This window comes from Brassica rapa, chromosome A10, assembly GCF_000309985.2.
Source record: "Brassica rapa cultivar Chiifu-401-42 chromosome A10, CAAS_Brap_v3.01, whole genome shotgun sequence".
NCBI classification, from domain to species: domain Eukaryota; kingdom Viridiplantae; phylum Streptophyta; class Magnoliopsida; order Brassicales; family Brassicaceae; genus Brassica; species Brassica rapa.
In genome coordinates, this window is record NC_024804.2 from 3,008,388 (window position 1) to 3,026,155 (window position 17,768).

General features: G+C 34.3%; 5 protein-coding genes, 1 long non-coding RNA gene and 1 pseudogene across 7 annotated transcripts; 3 read left to right on the forward strand and 4 right to left on the reverse strand.

Moving 5' to 3' along the window:
- Positions 1-37: 37 nt before the first annotated feature.
- Positions 38-2,259, forward strand: LOC117129262 (annotated as a pseudogene).
- A 3,402-nt stretch (positions 2,260-5,661) lies between these two features.
- Positions 5,662-7,800, reverse strand: LOC103843989. Its single transcript, XM_009120754.3, has 7 exons — positions 7,458-7,800; positions 7,220-7,369; positions 6,884-7,102; positions 6,670-6,791; positions 6,348-6,511; positions 6,075-6,229; positions 5,662-5,953 (listed from the first exon to the last, which is right to left on the reverse strand). Exons 1-7 carry the CDS (start codon positions 7,692-7,694, stop codon positions 5,855-5,857), a joined length of 1,146 nt encoding a protein of 381 aa, XP_009119002.1. The 5' UTR covers positions 7,695-7,800; the 3' UTR covers positions 5,662-5,854.
- A 2,429-nt stretch (positions 7,801-10,229) lies between these two features.
- LOC103843988 (protein CHLOROPLAST IMPORT APPARATUS 2) lies at positions 10,230-11,572 on the reverse strand. The gene is made up of 3 exons (XM_009120753.3): positions 11,087-11,572; positions 10,841-10,993; positions 10,230-10,674 (listed from the first exon to the last, which is right to left on the reverse strand). Exons 1-3 carry the CDS (start codon positions 11,516-11,518, stop codon positions 10,648-10,650), a joined length of 612 nt encoding a protein of 203 aa, XP_009119001.1. The 5' UTR covers positions 11,519-11,572; the 3' UTR covers positions 10,230-10,647.
- Positions 11,274-13,887, reverse strand: LOC103843987 (protein DOUBLE-STRAND BREAK FORMATION). Of its 2 annotated transcripts, XR_004452918.1 has the most exons (6): positions 13,723-13,887; positions 13,424-13,631; positions 13,152-13,295; positions 12,728-12,869; positions 12,086-12,347; positions 11,274-11,504 (listed from the first exon to the last, which is right to left on the reverse strand). XR_004452918.1 is itself a non-coding variant. In XM_009120751.3 (5 exons), the coding sequence occupies exons 1-5, from the start codon at positions 13,782-13,784 to the stop codon at positions 12,145-12,147; spliced, it is 759 nt and encodes a 252-aa protein (XP_009118999.1). In that variant the 5' UTR covers positions 13,785-13,887; the 3' UTR covers positions 11,799-12,144. The 2 variants fall into 2 exon arrangements, 1 of the variants encoding a protein (XP_009118999.1); XM_009120751.3 differs by lacking the exon at positions 11,274-11,504 and having other exon boundaries at positions 11,799-12,347.
- A 4-nt stretch (positions 13,888-13,891) lies between these two features.
- LOC103844415 (60S ribosomal protein L35a-1) lies at positions 13,892-14,875 on the forward strand. Its single transcript, XM_009121202.2, is given in 6 exon segments — positions 13,892-13,898; positions 13,942-14,014; positions 14,080-14,115; positions 14,302-14,428; positions 14,430-14,510; positions 14,579-14,875. Coding segments are annotated over 6 exon segments (366 nt in total). The 3' UTR covers positions 14,621-14,875.
- LOC103843986 (gamma-interferon-responsive lysosomal thiol protein) lies at positions 14,831-16,608 on the forward strand. Its single transcript, XM_009120750.2, has 5 exons — positions 14,831-15,175; positions 15,259-15,324; positions 15,440-15,580; positions 15,791-15,883; positions 16,235-16,608. The coding sequence occupies exons 1-5, from the start codon at positions 14,894-14,896 to the stop codon at positions 16,433-16,435; spliced, it is 783 nt and encodes a 260-aa protein (XP_009118998.1). The 5' UTR covers positions 14,831-14,893; the 3' UTR covers positions 16,436-16,608.
- Positions 15,778-16,297, reverse strand: LOC117129263. Its single transcript, XR_004452919.1, has 2 exons — positions 16,208-16,297; positions 15,778-16,125 (listed from the first exon to the last, which is right to left on the reverse strand). It is a non-coding gene; the product is annotated as an uncharacterized LOC117129263 (long non-coding RNA).
- Positions 16,609-17,768: the final 1,160 nt, after the last annotated feature.

Genomic DNA, 17,768 nt, shown 5'->3' on the forward strand with positions numbered 1-17,768 from the left:
ATAAAAGGGGAATAAGCTCAAAGGAGAAGCTGTCCACGTCGGATTAATAATTCAGACCAATCATAGAGTTGTATTGTGCCATGTCATCTATTCCTCACACGTCAAAAATAAATCTGATTACATCGACTTCATCTTCCTCATTTTCCTCGAAGAAACCCAGCCGTTTCACCTCTTCTCCTCTGTAACGTTAAAATTGTGACTCATAAAGCTTTATCATTTAGTTTAATCACTATATAATCTACCTCTTCACATCCTATTTTGCTGAGGAGAAAAAGAACTACGACGTAGAATCTATATTTCCCCGGTCATACCAATGTCATCAACTCTGGATCTAGATGGCTCTCATCTCTCCCCCTCTAAATTTGTCTTACAATATATACGAAAGCTCTATGTGTATTTGGATATTGGTTTTTTTGGTCAAAACCAAATTAAGTTGTAGTTTGAAGATTGATTGGATCTGATATTTGATTTTTTTTTTGGGTGTTTCTATTTATTTTGAATCCACTGATGATTGAACCTGCCGAGTTGATTTTTGGGTTTGTATTTCCAGCGCTAAATCTCTGTCGTCGACCAAACACTGATCATCAATTTTGTATTTTTTTTTTACAATGTCAAGTGGTTCAAGGTTCTTGATGGATTGCTTGGGAAGCACTGGAGGAATGTCGGGTTAGCATTCAACTGCACCTTTCTTCTCTTTGGATCTGTCCTTCAACTCATAGCTTGTGCCATGTACTTACTACAAATCATCTCAAATTCTTTATTGATCAGTAAAAGAAGATTACAACCCACATATATATATATATATATATATATATTTCTTTTTTTAATGAGATAGATGATGTTGTGGTTCTAATGAACAATGAATGAATGTGCAGCAACATATATTTACATAAATGACAATCTGTATAAGAGGACATGGACATACATATTTGGGGCATGTTGTGCAACCACAGTCTTCATCCATTCCTTCCACAACTACAGGGTTTGGTCTTTTCTTGGACTCTTGATGACCACTTACACTGCTTGGTACCTCACCAATGCCTCCATCCTCCATGGTCAGGTAAATTAATTACTGAAGGAATTTTTTTATGTTTTGGTAAGTTATTCGCTTAGATAGATTAGCTGGTGATGTTGTATTCGGGACCAAGCAAGCTGGTGTTATACTTCACAGGGGCCACAAACATTCTTTACACATTCGGTGGCCATGCTGTTACTGTGTATGATTTTTTTTTACCTTCTTAGCTCCACTAATCCATGTATCGTAAGGGTATAGTCAGAGTTACAGAGATTGATGAAAAGGACCACTCCGTTCTTTGTTTTTCTATTCACACATTTACTTCAATTAATTATGTAAATTGAATTTGTGTTCATGTGTTGTTGGAGCAGAGAAATAATGCATGCGATGTGGAAGCCGCAGAAGTATACGTCTATTTACCTGTTTGCGACTCTGTACGTTCTGACGCGGACGCTGCCTTCTGCGTCTGCGGTATATTGAGCGTTTGGCGATTTGCTTCTAAACCATTCAAATGCATTCACTCTCCTTCCAAAGAACCTTTTCCGCGACTTTGCAGTGGTGCTCATGCTCATCCACCAATTCATCACGTTTGGGTTCGCCTGCACGCCTCTATACTTCGTGTGGGAGAAGCTGATAGGCATGCACGAGTGCCAGAGCATGTGCAAGAGAGCCGCCGCGAGGCTTCCTGTGGTTATACCCATCTGGTTTCTGGCAATCATATTCCCTTTCTTCGGTCCCATTAACTCCACCGTGGGATCACTCCTCGCCAGCTTCACCGTCAACATCATCCCTGCGGTGGCTCACATCTTCACCTTCCGCTCATCCGCTGCACGTGAGAACTCAGTGGAGCAGCCGCCGAGGTTTCTAGGAAGGTGGACAGGAGCTTTCACCATCAACGCATTCATTGTGGTGTGGGTGTTCATAGTTGGATTTGGGTTTGGTGGTTGGGCCAGTATGATAAATTTTGTTCACCAGATTGACACATTCAGACTTTTCACGAAATGCTACCAGTGTCCTCCACCGGTAATGGCTTCACCTCCTCCGATCAGTCATCCTCATGTCAACCACACTCATAGCCTTTGAGCAACAATGAGCAGACACGGTTGGTGTATTCCAAGGAGATAGATTTGGGTTCGTTTGTTTAGATCTTTACCAAGGCTCTTTGATTTTCAATTTTAGTCGTCAAGTTTTACTATCGTCTTTCATGTTTGGAAATTAACGTGGACAACATCGTATCTTTTTTTGGTCAAAAGGATAACATCGCCCAAAATACTCCCAACGATTCGACCCGGCAAACTCTTAACTAATATCATAATTTTATAAAATACTCAAATAAATTGGATTAGTTTTCAACTTTCACAAATAAAAAGTATTATTTGTAAACTTAGAAAAATAATATATCAACAATATTCTTTTTCAGGAGAGAAAATAGAAAAATACACCAGAGACAAATTCATCTCTATTATGAAATTTTTCAATTTTAGAGAAAAAAATAGAAGAATACATTAAATATGGTATAAGGCATGGCCTACGTAAATGATCGACGTTGAGATTTCAGCTTTTCTGATTCTTACTATTCTAATGTTTCAATATAATTTGAATGTTCCCTTTTCTTTATAATATAATGGTCTAAAAGTATTTTTTGTTTCACTATATAAATTGTTTTTAAATTTCAATGTAACTTTATACTTATTGGATATTGTATGGCCAATCAAATTATGTAAATTAATGTGTAATTGATTAAATTTATATATTAAATGACAGTTTTCTAAAGTAATAACTTTTAAATATTACAGATTTTAATTAAAACTGGAGGATATAAGTCTCAGATAGAGTGTCCACGTAGGCGAAAATAATCGGCTAATGAAAAACTATTTTTTTTGCCATGTCATCTGCTCTATTTGTTTTTACAAAATGATCTTTTAACTTTTTACTTAAACAATTATAACCGAAAATATTTTTTAGTGTAATATATTATTTATATAAATATAATTATATTTTTTTTTACATAATAGTTTGTAAAGAAATATTTAGTGTAAATAATATCATAATTTTATTAAATACTAAAACAAATTGGGCTGGTTTTCAACTTTCACATATAAAAACTATTAGTTGTAAACTTAGAAAAGAATATATCAAGAATATTCTTAATTTTTATGAGAGAAAATAGAAAAATACATCGGAGACAAATTCATCTCTATTATGAAATTCTTCTATTTCAGAGAAAAAAAATAGAGGAATACATTGGAGATGGTCTAAGGCATGACCGACGTAAATGATCAACGTTGAGATTTTAGCTTTTATAATTCTTACTATTCTAATGTTTCAATATAATTTGAATATTCCCTTTGTTTTATAATATAATGGTTTAAAAGTATTTTTTTGTTTCACTATAAATTTTTTTATATTTCAATATAACTTTATATTTACTAGATATTGTGTGGCCAATTAAATTATGTAAATTACTCTGGAATTGATTAAATTTATATATTAAATGACAGTTTTGTAAAGTAATAACTTTTAAATATTACATATTGTAATTAAAATTGATTACATTTTGAAACATATAGAGTAATTTATAAACTAACTCTATATAGATATGAAGACAAAATTATAAAGTGGTATCACCTTGAATTTCTCTCATTCTGTGCATTCTTAATAGGAAGGAGATAATCTACATCTAATATTATATTACTCACAGTATATTAGAAATGGTCGGACTGTAAACCAATTAAAGATGATGTAAGGAAGAACTAAAAATGTATTTCCAGTTATCATAAATATATAATCAATTGACAACAACTTAATTATGTTCAGTATATGACAACAAAGAAGAGTTTTCATATCTTTTAATATTATAATATCTCACTATATTAGTGGCTAAATCAGTTTTTTCTAGCACAAATATTCATTCCATTCTTGGAGTTTAAACTTTTCTATATGATAATGTTAGTAGTTTGATCCCAAAAAAAAAAGAAACGGTCGAACTGTACATTGTAATTGGAGAAAGAAAACAAACAAAAATCAACCGAAGACTTTTAAGGTATGTGAAACAAAAATTAGAAGTAGCAATTCTCTCCAATTAAAGAATAAGGCAATAAAATTGTAAAAATACAAAATAAAACAAAAACTATACACATAAAGAAAGATTAAGTAAAATAAAATCATAATATAATTTCCATAATTGGTAGTGCTCAGTTACACTAAAAAGTCTAAATTTAGAACATACACAGTTTTATTTACATCTTTAAACCTATTATCTAATTAAAATGATTCAAAAAAGTGTCAGCATAAAGAGTTAGAAAATATACGATAAAATATAATACATAACGTTAAAAATACATTATCACTGATCAATAAAAAATCATGTTAGTAGTAATAAAAATGAAATGACAACACATTTATTAAAACCATATAACGGTACGCAACAAGGTGTTATTTAATATAGAAACTACAAATTAATATGCTCAACGCAAAGACACATAAAGATGAGACATCATATTTACATATATTTAAATAAATAATTTTAAATATATTATATTCTTAATGATTTTAAAATTACTTAAAAAGAAACTAAATTATTAAAAAATTAATATACAAATAAAACTAAAGCAATATTTTGTAACATCAAAATAATAAATTAATAAAAAATATATTATGTTAATAAAATAGATTTTAGATTTTAAAGACTTCTAATTCATGTAATATTTCAAAATTTGTTTAGTACAATTAATATTTTACCATTATATATATTAAAATAATATTCTAGATCGATATTCAATTGTCAGTTTTTAACTATTACACGTAAAAAAATATTTATAAGTACGTTTTTTTAAAAGGGGGTTTTATGTTTTAAGTAGGTTTTTGGAGTACTTTTTCTTTTCGTAAATTTATTCGAGATGAGATTCCGATCTTTTAAACTAAGATAATTTATGTTCTATACATAATTAATTTTTTTTTACATAACTCTAAAATCTCGGACTTGATTCTTCATATTTTATTAGTTAATTATGTTACATATAATAGAAATGCCTACTTCAAACTAAAATTATAAAAAAAAAACAAATTTAAAAATTAGTTATATATAATTTAACATACAAAAATTTACATACAAATAAAAATTATAAATGTAACAAATTTAAATATATTATCCGCGCGTAGCGTGGAGAAATGATCTAGTTTTTATAATAAAAGAACAAATAGCAATTAGCAATAATTAAACTAATGATTACAAATCCGAAAACAACTAAAATGTATAAAAAATATTTTAGTTTTTATTATAAATATCTAGCTTATCTTTCAATATATTTTAACAATAGATTAACATTTTATAATATAAAATTTATAATACATTTTTGTTTACAACATAACTATCATCATTAAAATATCGTTAGTATATATTTTAAATTTTAAGATAGTATTAACATATAACTCAATAATAAAAAAGTGTTAATTTTATAAACTTTTTCACCATAATCTACTAAAACTCACTTTTTCACTTAATAAACTTTCTCTTTATAATTTTGTCAGCAAAAAATACAGGTTTGCGTTTTTTTTTCATTCCGCAACATTTTCTTGATTGGTAAAATATTTGCAGAATCGCATTTCATATGCCATTCCACATGGTTACCAATCAAACGAGTTCATAGAAATCAACTTGGTTTTAGATTGTATGAAATGAGATGTCAAGAAACATACAATAGTTTAGTTGGGAGGTTTTTGGATTAGTAATTTTTACTGATTAGACATTAAAAACAGTTTCAGCTCTTATTCTTCACATGTATATGTACAAAGGCATGATGGAATTTATATAGCTGAAGCAGTGGCTATATGCTGCCATCAGCCGGTTCGTCGGGAAAGCTGCTCCTGATTTGTGCTTTCGAAGATCTTGTCTGCATTTCCCACCTCAAATCCATCTCGCCGATGACACTCTTTTATCTGCGTTTTAATAAGTGGTTAACTCACAATGTTGATGCAAAGATATGAATCAGCTTTATAAATGATTTCCACAGCAAGCGATTAATAAGTGAGATAAGACTCCACCAGAATCGTCACTTACATCGCTTTCGGGTACATTCTGAAACTGGGGAAGCACAAGGCGTTCAGCAAACTCAATGTATGAACAAGGGATAGATTTGGTGACTCCATCAGAGAACTTGAAAGAAAGAGAGTCTGCCACAGTTGAGCTTTGCAGCAAACCACCATCAGGGCTAACTGAAAAAAATGGAAAAAAGAAGCAGTATGTGTCAGTCAGTTGTTTGCAACCCCAATCTTCTCTAATTTATTTTAAACAAGGAATTAAGATTAGCTCATGAGTTTGGTGCTACTAAACCTTTAAGGACTCCTCCTTCAGAGTTCAATTTGAAACCTCTTTCTTCAAGAAACTGATTGAGCTTCTTAATCTTGTTTAGATGAGATTTAAGCCGATGGACAGAGATAGTGACGTGGTTTAGTGCATAGCCATTGGCAAGCGTCCATGCTGCGTATTCACTTTCCCTATAGATTAATTTAAACCCAACACACCATCATTTATGAGTAAAACATGTACCTAACCAAACAAACTCAGAAGATTAATTTAAACCCAACACACCATCATTTATGAGTCAATAATCTAGAAAATTCAATAGCAAACCAGGAGGAATTAGAGCATGTACCTAGCCAATTGCTCAAACTCAGAAGATAGAGGCTTTCCCCAGGGTAAACTACCCAAAGCACTAGAGAGAGCAGCATACTTTCTCCCATTAGGCGATGTTTCAGTGTATTTTCTGATCACATCCTGGAAACAAGAGACACACTTACTTTACTTCAAGAGACACTTAGCGTAATAACTCATACACAACAATCAACCATCGAGGGTCAAACCGTTACCTGTGTCTGTGTACTCATCTGGTCGACAAGGAGCTCTGAGATAAAAACTCTTGGTAAAGGACCATCAACACCACTTCCACCAGGAACAGCAGAAGAAGCATGAGGAGGCGCAAACCACAAAGCTCTGAGCTTTTTGGCAGGAAACCTCAGCTCATCCATTTGGGTATACCCATAGTCAAGGAAAAAGCTTGCAAGCGAGTCAATCCCATAACCACCAATCTAACCATATATTCCAACAAACAAAGACCGATAATTTAACTTTTGTTAAAATGTTTTAATCTTTGAAACTGTACTTAGAATAAATATAAGAAGCAAATAAAAAAGTGAAATTTATACCCCAAAGGTCCTGAAAGCGAGATGGTCATAGCAAAGCTGGTCGTCGTCAACGGATCTGACAAGCTCCAAGACTGATCTAGGCGTCGGGTTCCGGTTTAGGTAAACCGTTTCCATCTGTCCTAAAACGCTTCTGAAGAATGGTTCAGCGACCTGATCAAGGGCCAAAACAGGAAACTTAAATAAACAGGTAAATATGGCTTACATCGAATAAACTAAGAAGAAGTAAATTAGAACGGACCTGCGAGGACGATCCATGAGAGTCTTTGTTCGATGACATCGAGACACCTCCACAAGCAGCTACTGTGGAGTGATCGCGCTTCTCAAACCGGATAAGAGATCCAACAGAGAGTGATGGTGGTGGTGATCGGAGAGGAGGAATCGAAGCTTTGATGGTAGAGGAGTATAGAGAGAGCATAGTGGAGGAGGTTCCTTGTTTTTTCCGACGGAAAGCGTTTAAAACTATGAAAGATGCCATCTTTTTATGGATTGGACAGACAGAGGTTCCGTGTGATTCGTCTTCTTCTTCTTTCAAAGAGAGTCGTGTCGTGTCGTGTCGAATGTGTTATACAACTGTGTATAGTATGTATCACATCTGATGTGTCGACATCATCTTCACATTTATATATTTTCATCTGATGTGGCAACATCATCTTCTGCATTATATATTTTTGATTAATAAGGTGGGGGTATTGGATTTAGAAATTTGATAGAATTAGAAGGAATTATAGTTTCCATTAAATTCCACTGTTATTCAATTATTGATTTCATTAATTTTTTTAAATTCTTGTGTTATTGGATTAAGCATTTGTAATCATTCTTTTATTTACTTTAAATTTTGTTGTTATTTAATATATTTGATAGATTTTGTAGTAATGTTATTTGATAAAAATTTAATGGAATATGTCCTGTAGAAATGCAAAGAGCCAATTCTTTGCCTCAAAGGAGAGATTTGTTATGCTCATGGGAATCTGCATTTCACGAACTCATGTCCTATCATTTTTCACTCTGCATTTCATGAACTCACATAAAAACAAAAGAATTGAAGTAACATAATTTTTTCAATGGTCTTTTTTTGAAAAACGACTAATCTTTTTTTGATGTTTTCATAAAATCCCTACAAAATAGCATTTATTATAAAGTACTAGTTACAAAACTTCAAACTGGTGTTGACAATATATTCTAATCAAATAATCTAATATAAAATCCCAACAAAATAGTAATTACCATTTTTTTAAAAGTTCATTTATTAGATCTATCTCTCATATAAATCCTACTCAACCATATAGCATCTGATCCCTATAAAATAGTTCTTATATTTTTCTAAAGAAACAAAACATAGATCAGTTGTCCTATAAAGTAGTACTAATTATTATTTTTCTTTCAATTATAAGATTAAATAATTTTCATTAACTTTTTAAATATACAAAGATTTAAAAATTTCATAGAAGAGGAATTCGTATCCTATAAAATTTATGTATATTCCTTTAAAATCCATCATAAAAAGAATTGGATAAATGCATTAAAATCTCATCAAATCTTTTAATACTGCAAAAGTTCTTACTTATGAATTCTTTCAAATTCAATTACATTCATGGATTCATTGATTTTTTGGAAGAAGAAACTATGTACATACGAGGTTTCTGCCTTTCTGACCCACCGCAGGTCCACAGGTGTGAACTGAGTATAAATCACAATAAAATGGGCCTTAGGCCTGGCTTGGATGGATCTGTAAGTTATCAATAATATGTCACCTTATCAAATAAATTTAGTTAAGTGTTCCAGGTTTGGATGGACCTATTTTAGAATGGATGATGGGCTTTAGTTTAGTTTTTTTTTCTGAAAAAATGTAGTAGTGAGTGACAAAGGGTTTTGGGTAGGCTCTGGACGGATCGGGTATCCAGGAAATTTTAAGGTATCCAGATCCGGATCCTGATCTCACAGATCCATAATTTTACTATCCTTATCCGGATCTGGAGTTCTCGGATATCCGGATGTCGGATATCCTTCTAACAATTGTAATATCTGGCAGATATCCGGATCCGGATTTGGATCCTTAAAATAAATAAAAAATAATATTAATATATATATAATATTAACAATAATTTTAAAATAAATATATATAATGTCTTTAATTATTTCTATGGATAATATTACAAATACTATTATAAAAATGAAAATATCTTAAATAAAATTAATTTTTATATATAAATACTACTATTTTAAAATATTTATTAATATAACTTACGGATCCAGATATCCTGACTTAAAAATTAAGATATCCGGATCCCGCTTTGACGGATCCAACATTTTACTATCTGGATCCGGATTCGGCCCCTCTGAATATCTGGATTTTTGTCTTTGAGTTAGAGATAAGAGACGAGGAAGTATAAAAAAAATCGAGTTAAGCTGTAATATATAGTAGCTCAAGAGCATCAAATTTAACCGTAATCAATCCTCATTAATATAGATCTTAATTAAAGGTTTACAGCCTACTACATTTAACATCGCATAGTACAAAAGGTGTGACTGACTATTGATGTAGTTGCTCTCCACAGTCACAATTATACCCACAACTCTAAATTTACACCAATCTTGATATATTTTTTTTTAATGCTCACAACATTTTTTTTTATAAGTTCACAATACTTCTTTAAATTTATGTTTTTATAATTGCTCTGCAGAAACAAATTCATACAGTCCAAATTTAAATATTTTTAAAAGATAAAAATCTAGAACTAAAACCAAAAAAATCGCAACAATATTTGTACAGCAAAAAAAGAAATCACAGCTCTTACCTATTACACCAAAAACTTCCCGTTAGATTATTGATAATCTATACATGCACATGCACTCCTCCATCTACATAATTACCATCACTAGTTTTTTTTTTTTGAATACACACTATATAGTAAGATTTATGTAAATTATATTGAACAAGTATTAACAGTTTTTTTTTTGGGTAAAATGTTAAATTGAGTATTGACAGTTGTAGCAAGGTTAACTTAAAGCATTGTCGTAACATTTTCATCTGACATTTCAGATGCCGTTCACTGACCGTGACATGAAGTTTACATACGTTGAAACAAAGTTGGCACTTGGCCCCGACAAAGGATTGGTTAGTTTTCGACTCAAACATGTGGTGAATCCTTTTCTAGACTTAGACCCCACCAATCTCGATAAAGACTTGCCATAAACGTCCTCTTCATGTAATCTTCCACTCCTTTACTTAAAAGATATTTTTGCATCTCTTTTATTCGCGAAGGAGATATTTTTCGTTTCAAATTTGACAAAGTTATAAAAGTTGATAATGATATCTCTCACAAAAGCACAAATAAAATGTGAAATAATAATCGTCATAATAATAATACTAAGAAAATAGACGCATCGAAGATTGGAGATATTTTTCTTCCAGATATTTATTTCCCCTTTTAAGTCTCCCTTCTCACGAACCGACCCTACAAATAATTCAAAAGAAATGTATCGCAAGAAAATTCATAAGAAAGATATAGAGTTTGAAGTTCTCTAGCACAGATTAGTTAAATATGAAAATAAATAACTAGTTAACATTGAGTTTAGACTAAGATGTACAGAGAAGAAGGGACAAGAGAGAGAGAGAGACACCTTGAAACGAGGTCGTTTATCAGCGTTGAGTTTTCGGACTTGATACCTTATCTTCTTAGAGAAGAGCCTACTCTGTCTCTTCTCTTTGTACCTTAACACACTCGCTTCTCTTCTCGTGTTTCTCTCTTCATCCATCACCGGCACTTCACCCCTCTGGACACACTCAAAACCGTTAATACTAATTCATCAAGATTACATCACTATCCATAACTTGCACAACAAGTAAGAGATTTAACACAAACTCACATAAAGGGCACTGGCCGGAGCCATTAGCATTGAGGTATCTGTCCACAGAGGTTGCTGGCGACGATCAGACCAAGCATCAATAACTTCTTGATGGTTCAGATTCAGCTTCAGACCCAACTCTCTGTACTCTTCATAATCCGTCGACGTATTATCCCAAAACCCAGAACTTGAACCTTCGTGATCAGTACTCAAACTCTTCTCTTCTTCCTTCACATCTTCTTCGTCGTCTTCTTCTTTCCAGAAATCCCAGTTGAGCTCATGAGAGCAGCTTAAGCTGTCAATGTTCATGTCGAAAATGCGGTCGAAGCCATCGACAGAATGATAGTGTTGGTCTTGAGAGAAAGCGTTAATGGACTCGAAGATTGAAAAAGGTTGATGATCAGCCACTTCTTCTTCTTGCTCTTCTTTCTTTGGTAACCTTTGTGTATCCATGTCTTATCTCTTTTTTTTTTCTTGGTCTATCCGAGCATCATACCAAAAACATAGATATATACATAGATATTATTACAGAGCTAGGTTACTTTTTAATACTTTTATAACATGTGATGTAATATGATTCGACGTGGCGTCTTATCCCAAAAGTGACGGGATAATACCAAGCTGATTGGCTTCGAGAGTCCAGCTTGGAATGGGACCTCTCTTACTGCTCCTTTGGAGTTCACTAGAGACCATTTCATTTCAGCCCTTTTTCCACGTTATACTAGTAGCCGAATAAACGAAAGCTTCTTTTCTGTTTTATTAAAGATACATGTATCTAAATAATATATAAGTATTCAAAATATCTACGGAAACACTTATATAGCATGTTTAAGACATGAAGCAAATGATTTGGTTGAAAATAAATAAAAAACTAGCTCGCCTGACTTTACTTAAATTAGATGCCAAAAAGGGTAAAAATGATTCAAGCGCATCAATGCGGTTAAGCTTCATATGTTCTTCTCTGAACACAAAGTGATCTTTAGTAACAACTAAGTTGTAATGTTTGATAAGAAAGCTGACCTGTATCTGAATGGTCATGAAGTATCAAAAGAGCATTGAGGTTTGTAGCACCAGTTGCATCAAATACAGCGAGAGTGTAGTGGTTCCAAATCTCGAATCATCTGAGTGCTACGTAGATGTTGTAACATCCTTTCATTTCGCTTATTGATTCCTTCTCTGAACAAATTGCTACCTGTGGAATCTAGATTTTTCATGGGTCTTGTTTGCCTGCTTAGTATCCTGAGTTCCTTGCTCCTCAAGTACTCTGCACCTTGTGCCTGAACTGTTTATGAATTGAAAATTACTCAGATACACTATGCTAAAGTTTCTATCCATTCATATAAATCACCAACCAGAAGATTTTCAAGATCGTAATGTACAGCTCAATGAATCCTCCATAACAGTTACATTAAAATGAAGGCAAATGTGTATAATTTCAAAATCATATTCTATGCCTGAATTCACGGCGAGACGCTATACTAAATGAAAGGGGGTAATGTGAAACTCATTTAGGTTGAGAGAGTTTAAGACCAATATCTTTTCAAACAAATTGAATTCAAACGACACGGTAAATACTTGGTTTTGGGACTAGCCACGACGAAAGCAATGCAAAATGTAGCCAAATTCTGATCGAGGCAATGGACTATAAACAAATGAAAATACCTGAGTGTGAAGATGTTAACGACGCAGCTGAATCCCTTAGTCTCCTTACACTCTCAGCAGCATCCAAAGTTTCAGAATACTCCTCTGATGTTGGTTCAATTAGACTATCCCTCTTAAGGCCCAGCAGCGCATTTTCGGAGGCCTAGGTCAACGTCAGAACAATGTCATACCGTCACAGTAAGTCTTAAAGTCAAAAGCAAAATAAGCAGTTACAAAAGAAAGAGAAAAAGTAATGAAAGATAACCAAACTGATCATTACTTCCATACGGTAAAAGTAATCGAGAAAATTAGCAGTACAATATTCTGATTGTTCAAGCATCCAAGCTAACAAATTGCATAGGAAGGAAGCTCATTTTTCATTGAGCATGTTAAGAATCTTTAAGCAATGAGCTCATCATGTATTTACAGAAGGGAGACTACTCACCTTTGTAGCAATACAAGGGAATCCATGTTCCATAGACTGGACTGCAAAGTTGGTCCACTCCGAATGTGAAACTCTTAACCACAAACAGCTTGTGGACTTGATCTCTCGCAAAGTCAATGCCTCATACTTCATAGCTAAACAACTCTATTCAACACATAACGACAGATCATAACATAAGCAATTCGAGAAAGTAGCACAAATCAATCTGCTAATCTGAATACCTCAATGTTAATTTTTAGTTTATTCAGATCGAAAAGAACTTAGACACAAACCTCCGTATCACCGATAAGAGCGAAAGCACGAGCGAAGAATTCGAGTACTGAGAGCTTCGCAACGACGGATTCTCCAGCGAGTTCGCTGAATATGACAGACGATTCAGATCTCATGAAATCTCTCAGTCGGGATCTAAGATCGGAAAACGATTTCGCGTTGGTTGCAACCAGAGACAGCTCGAGAATCCGAAGAGACTCTGCATCGAACCTGCGAAATTAAACGAGAATATAGAATCGGTTCAAGCCAACGCGAAAGAGAAACTGAGATTTCAGGGGAATATCGGAGGAAACGAAAGAACCTCCGATCATGAATCCGATTGAGAAAGAGATAACTCTGATCAGCGATCGTCGCCTCCGACATTCTTCTCGGAGAGTGATTGGCGCTTCAAATCTTCTCTCAGTGTGAGAGACCTTTGATTTTGAATTATACGGCGCATTTTAAGATCTTATGTTGGACACAATTGATAAATGGGCTGTGAATAGATTTTAGATTTGTTGGGCCCGTTATGTAAATTTAGGCCCATGGGAATCACTTACTCCTTCAGATATTAGGGGCTGTCGTCTCCGTTTTCTGAAATCAAGTGCCGATTTGTTCCACCGGGAGGGTCGACTGCATCATTTGCTTATTTACTCTTTTGTTTCCGGTTGTGATGCAGGCTCTATGTCAGAGGAGTCATACTTGGGTACAAAAGGTGCGTCAATGACCTTAGATTCGTTGGTTATAGTTAATTCAAATGTTTTAGCTACGTTCAAAGCGGTTCATGATTATTTATTCAATAGAATGTGGCATGATCATTTGTGTTTTTGATTAATACTTATAGCAAAGTGTTGTTGTTCCTTTGTCCTTAAGACGTTTTATGGGCAAATATGATGAATAGGTTAAAGTCGAACCAGTATCCAAACACGTCCCTGATCCAAGTGGAAGGAGTTAACACGACAGAGGAAGCGGAATGGTACAAAGGGAAACGTATGGCTTACATCTACAAAGCTAAGACCAAGAAGAACGGGTAGTCACTACCGCTGCATTTGGGGCAAAGTCACAAGGCCTCACACCAAATTCACATCCAACTTGCCTCCTAAATCTATGGTATTCCAAGTTGATTGAAATTTTTTATTATGCCTTTTTGTGCTCCCAATTGTGATTGTCTTTGGCAGGGAGCTCGAGTTCGAGTGTATATGTATCCGAGTAACATCTAAAGCTGGCCTTTTGTCCTCAAGTATCTTCTCAAATGTTTTGGAGAAACAATATGGTTTAAGTCGAGCCTTGGATCTTTATTCAAAACGTTAGCTAGAGGATCCCTTGTGTTTACCAAGTACAGCACATCACAGTGTAAATTAGTTGACCATGTCTTAGGAATCTACACGTGGCTTAGGAATGTACACGTGTCTTTGATCATTACAACCATATATCTTCACCTCTTTCGCTCTGAACATTGAAGATATCGAATAGTATTCCCTGTCTTTGCATCGATGATGACAAGCAAACTTCTTCTCCTAGTCTGCTACGTTTCTCTTCTCTGCCTTGTATCATCGTCATCATTATCATCTGACCTTTCTGGAAAATCTCAACCATCTTCGTCGAAAGTCTCTCTGGGCCTGTACTATGAATCTCTCTGTCCGTACTGTTCTTCCTTCATAGTTAACCACCTCACAAAGCTCTTCGAAGACGGTCTCATATCAATCGTGGACCTCCATCTGTCTCCCTGGGGCAACTCCAAGCTCCGCTCCGATAATGTCACCGTCCTTTGCCAGGTCTTTTCTTGCTTTCTTTCTATACCTTCTTTATAAAGCATGATTGTAGCGATTATATAATATATTGTTGCTATTTGTTGCAGCACGGTGCGTATGAATGCTTCTTGGACACAGTAGAAGCTTGTGCGATTGATGTTTGGCCTGAATTGGTAAGTCTAATGATGAGATCTGACTGTTGAGTTCACATTTGAAACAAAGTTATACTCTTTTTTAGCATCAACCTTCTCTTGATAAATGGTTAAATGGTGACGCTTTCGTTTGCAGAGGGATCATTTTCCGTTCATCTACTGTGTTGAGAGTTTGGTGATTGAGCACAAGTACAAAAAGTGGGAGACTTGTTATGAGAAGCTCAATCTGAGTTCAAAACCTGTTGCTGATTGCCTCAGCAGTGGACATGGAAAAGAGGTTGGTTCCTTATCTATTGTTTATGGGCATAACGGTTCTGCAATGGTGTTGTCTAGTTGAGGAAAGAACATATGATGATGTTCTGAGCAGTTTTTTTACTTTCATAGACTCACTTCCATGTTAGATATGTTCTTGTTTTGAGCTTCTGGGTTATGATTCACAGATATGCACATTCTTTTCTAATCTTTTTTTTGTTCCAACTTGCTGCAGCTTCAGTTGCAATATGCTGCCGAAACGAGTGCACTTGAGCCGCCTCATAAATACGTGCCTTGGGTTGTAGTAAATGGTCAGCCACTTTATGAGGTTCGTTTACTTTGTTTCTTCTTAAAACCTGCTGAATTCTTGTTATTACACTCTCTTATTCTCTGTGCTGTGAATTGATATCTCTATATTCATTAAGATTTATGGTTGATTTGGAATGTGGTTGTGCAAAACCTTGGATTAAGTTTCTCTAGGGAATTGGGCATATGGCAGTTCAGAATCAGGGTTTTGTCGTAGCCGCCGTAGTTAGCTAATGAGAAGTGAAGTGTCTTCAGGAGAAGATGCTGCATTAAAATTCATTGATCGATAGGAACATAAGTTAATATGTATGTGTTTGTGCTTGATATTTCTTGGCTTTGAACTTACCTCAGTTTTTTTTTGTGTTCACTGCAGGATTATGAAAACTTCATAAGCTACATCTGCAAGGCGTACAAAGGTAACAAAGTGCCTAGCGCGTGCGCCAAATATTCTTCCATTCGCAGCCTCAAAGTGAATCGCTTCCCTATTGTTTGCCGGAAAGGAGTCAATACGATGTGGGAATTGTTGGAACGTACCAAGACCTCTTTGCTGTCGTACCTCACAGGCCTGCTTTAAACACCGTCTCTTTATTTTGTGCTGTGTAGCATGATACCCTGAAAAGCTTATATAGATTCTCAGATATGATGAATATGTATGGTTTATATATCAGAATGTATGTTTGTTGGGTCGTGTGAGTGACTCTGGTCTTGAGATATTAAATGGAACAATTCTTTTGCAAATTAAGTATATATTGGGTTCCTCTGGTGACCATCTGATTCGGTCCAAACTGTTCATGCACCGGTAAGGTACCGGCGGTACCCATCAGTAGCAAAGGAGACTATCAGGATTTAAGATAGAATAGCAACGCGAGGATGTACTAATGCATTGAATCGGTTAACAAAAACAAAATTGTTTTGTCTCGTTACAATTGCTGGTTAACACAAACTTCTTTTTCATTATCAGTAAAAATATAATAAAATTGCTTGTAAATTAATTTTTAAAATTCACATAGCAATTCTATTGATGGATAACAAATACACTGCATAATAGCATATATCCTATGTAGAAGCAAGTTTTGAGTAGAATTTTTCAAACAGGTGCTTTATTTTATAAAAATATATAGAAAAATTATTGAAATATCACGTTTTTAAGTCGCGTATAGACTCTAGATATGAGGCACGGGCATTACATCTCATGTCAAGATGATGAGTTTTCCTTAGCATATGCCTTTGAATTATTCGTTGTTTCTTTAAGCCGCCTGGTGCCCTGATGATGGGTCCATAAATGCTTGCTTTAGACTTCTAGACGTCTCTGATCAAAAGGAAATGTAATTAATGTAACCTAATAGGTTACAACCTTACAGATATATATATATATATGTATATTCATAAATAATAATAGAGTAAACTAACATGGCCTGGCTGTTGGCTCGTCCTTATCAAAGATCATGTGCTGATTAGGAACAAAACAAATTTAGATCATGATTTTCAAGGACCACAGGTGTCTAACCCATCTTTAATAACTAATCTAGGGCAAAAACTGCCTCAAATATATAGAGTCGTAAGGCAATCGCTAAAGTTCCATATCGGCTGAGGCGACATTTTATATAAATATATCAAGCTAGCGGTCACGGAAACTATTCGGTCTTGTACTGGTTAACCAAAAACTACGTTCATTACTGACGTCAAGAAAAGAAGCCTACTCCGATTATTTCACTATTGTTTACTAAACCATATGGTTGAAAGACACACGTGTGGAAAGACGCGTACTAGAACACAGTAAGAGGCCTCATGTTGGTCGGACATCGTGATAAACAATACTGTCTCAACTTCTCAACTTCTCACGAGTCACGATCTTGTTCTATTCATGTGACTTTTACCATCTTTCCAAAGTTATTTATGTACACGTG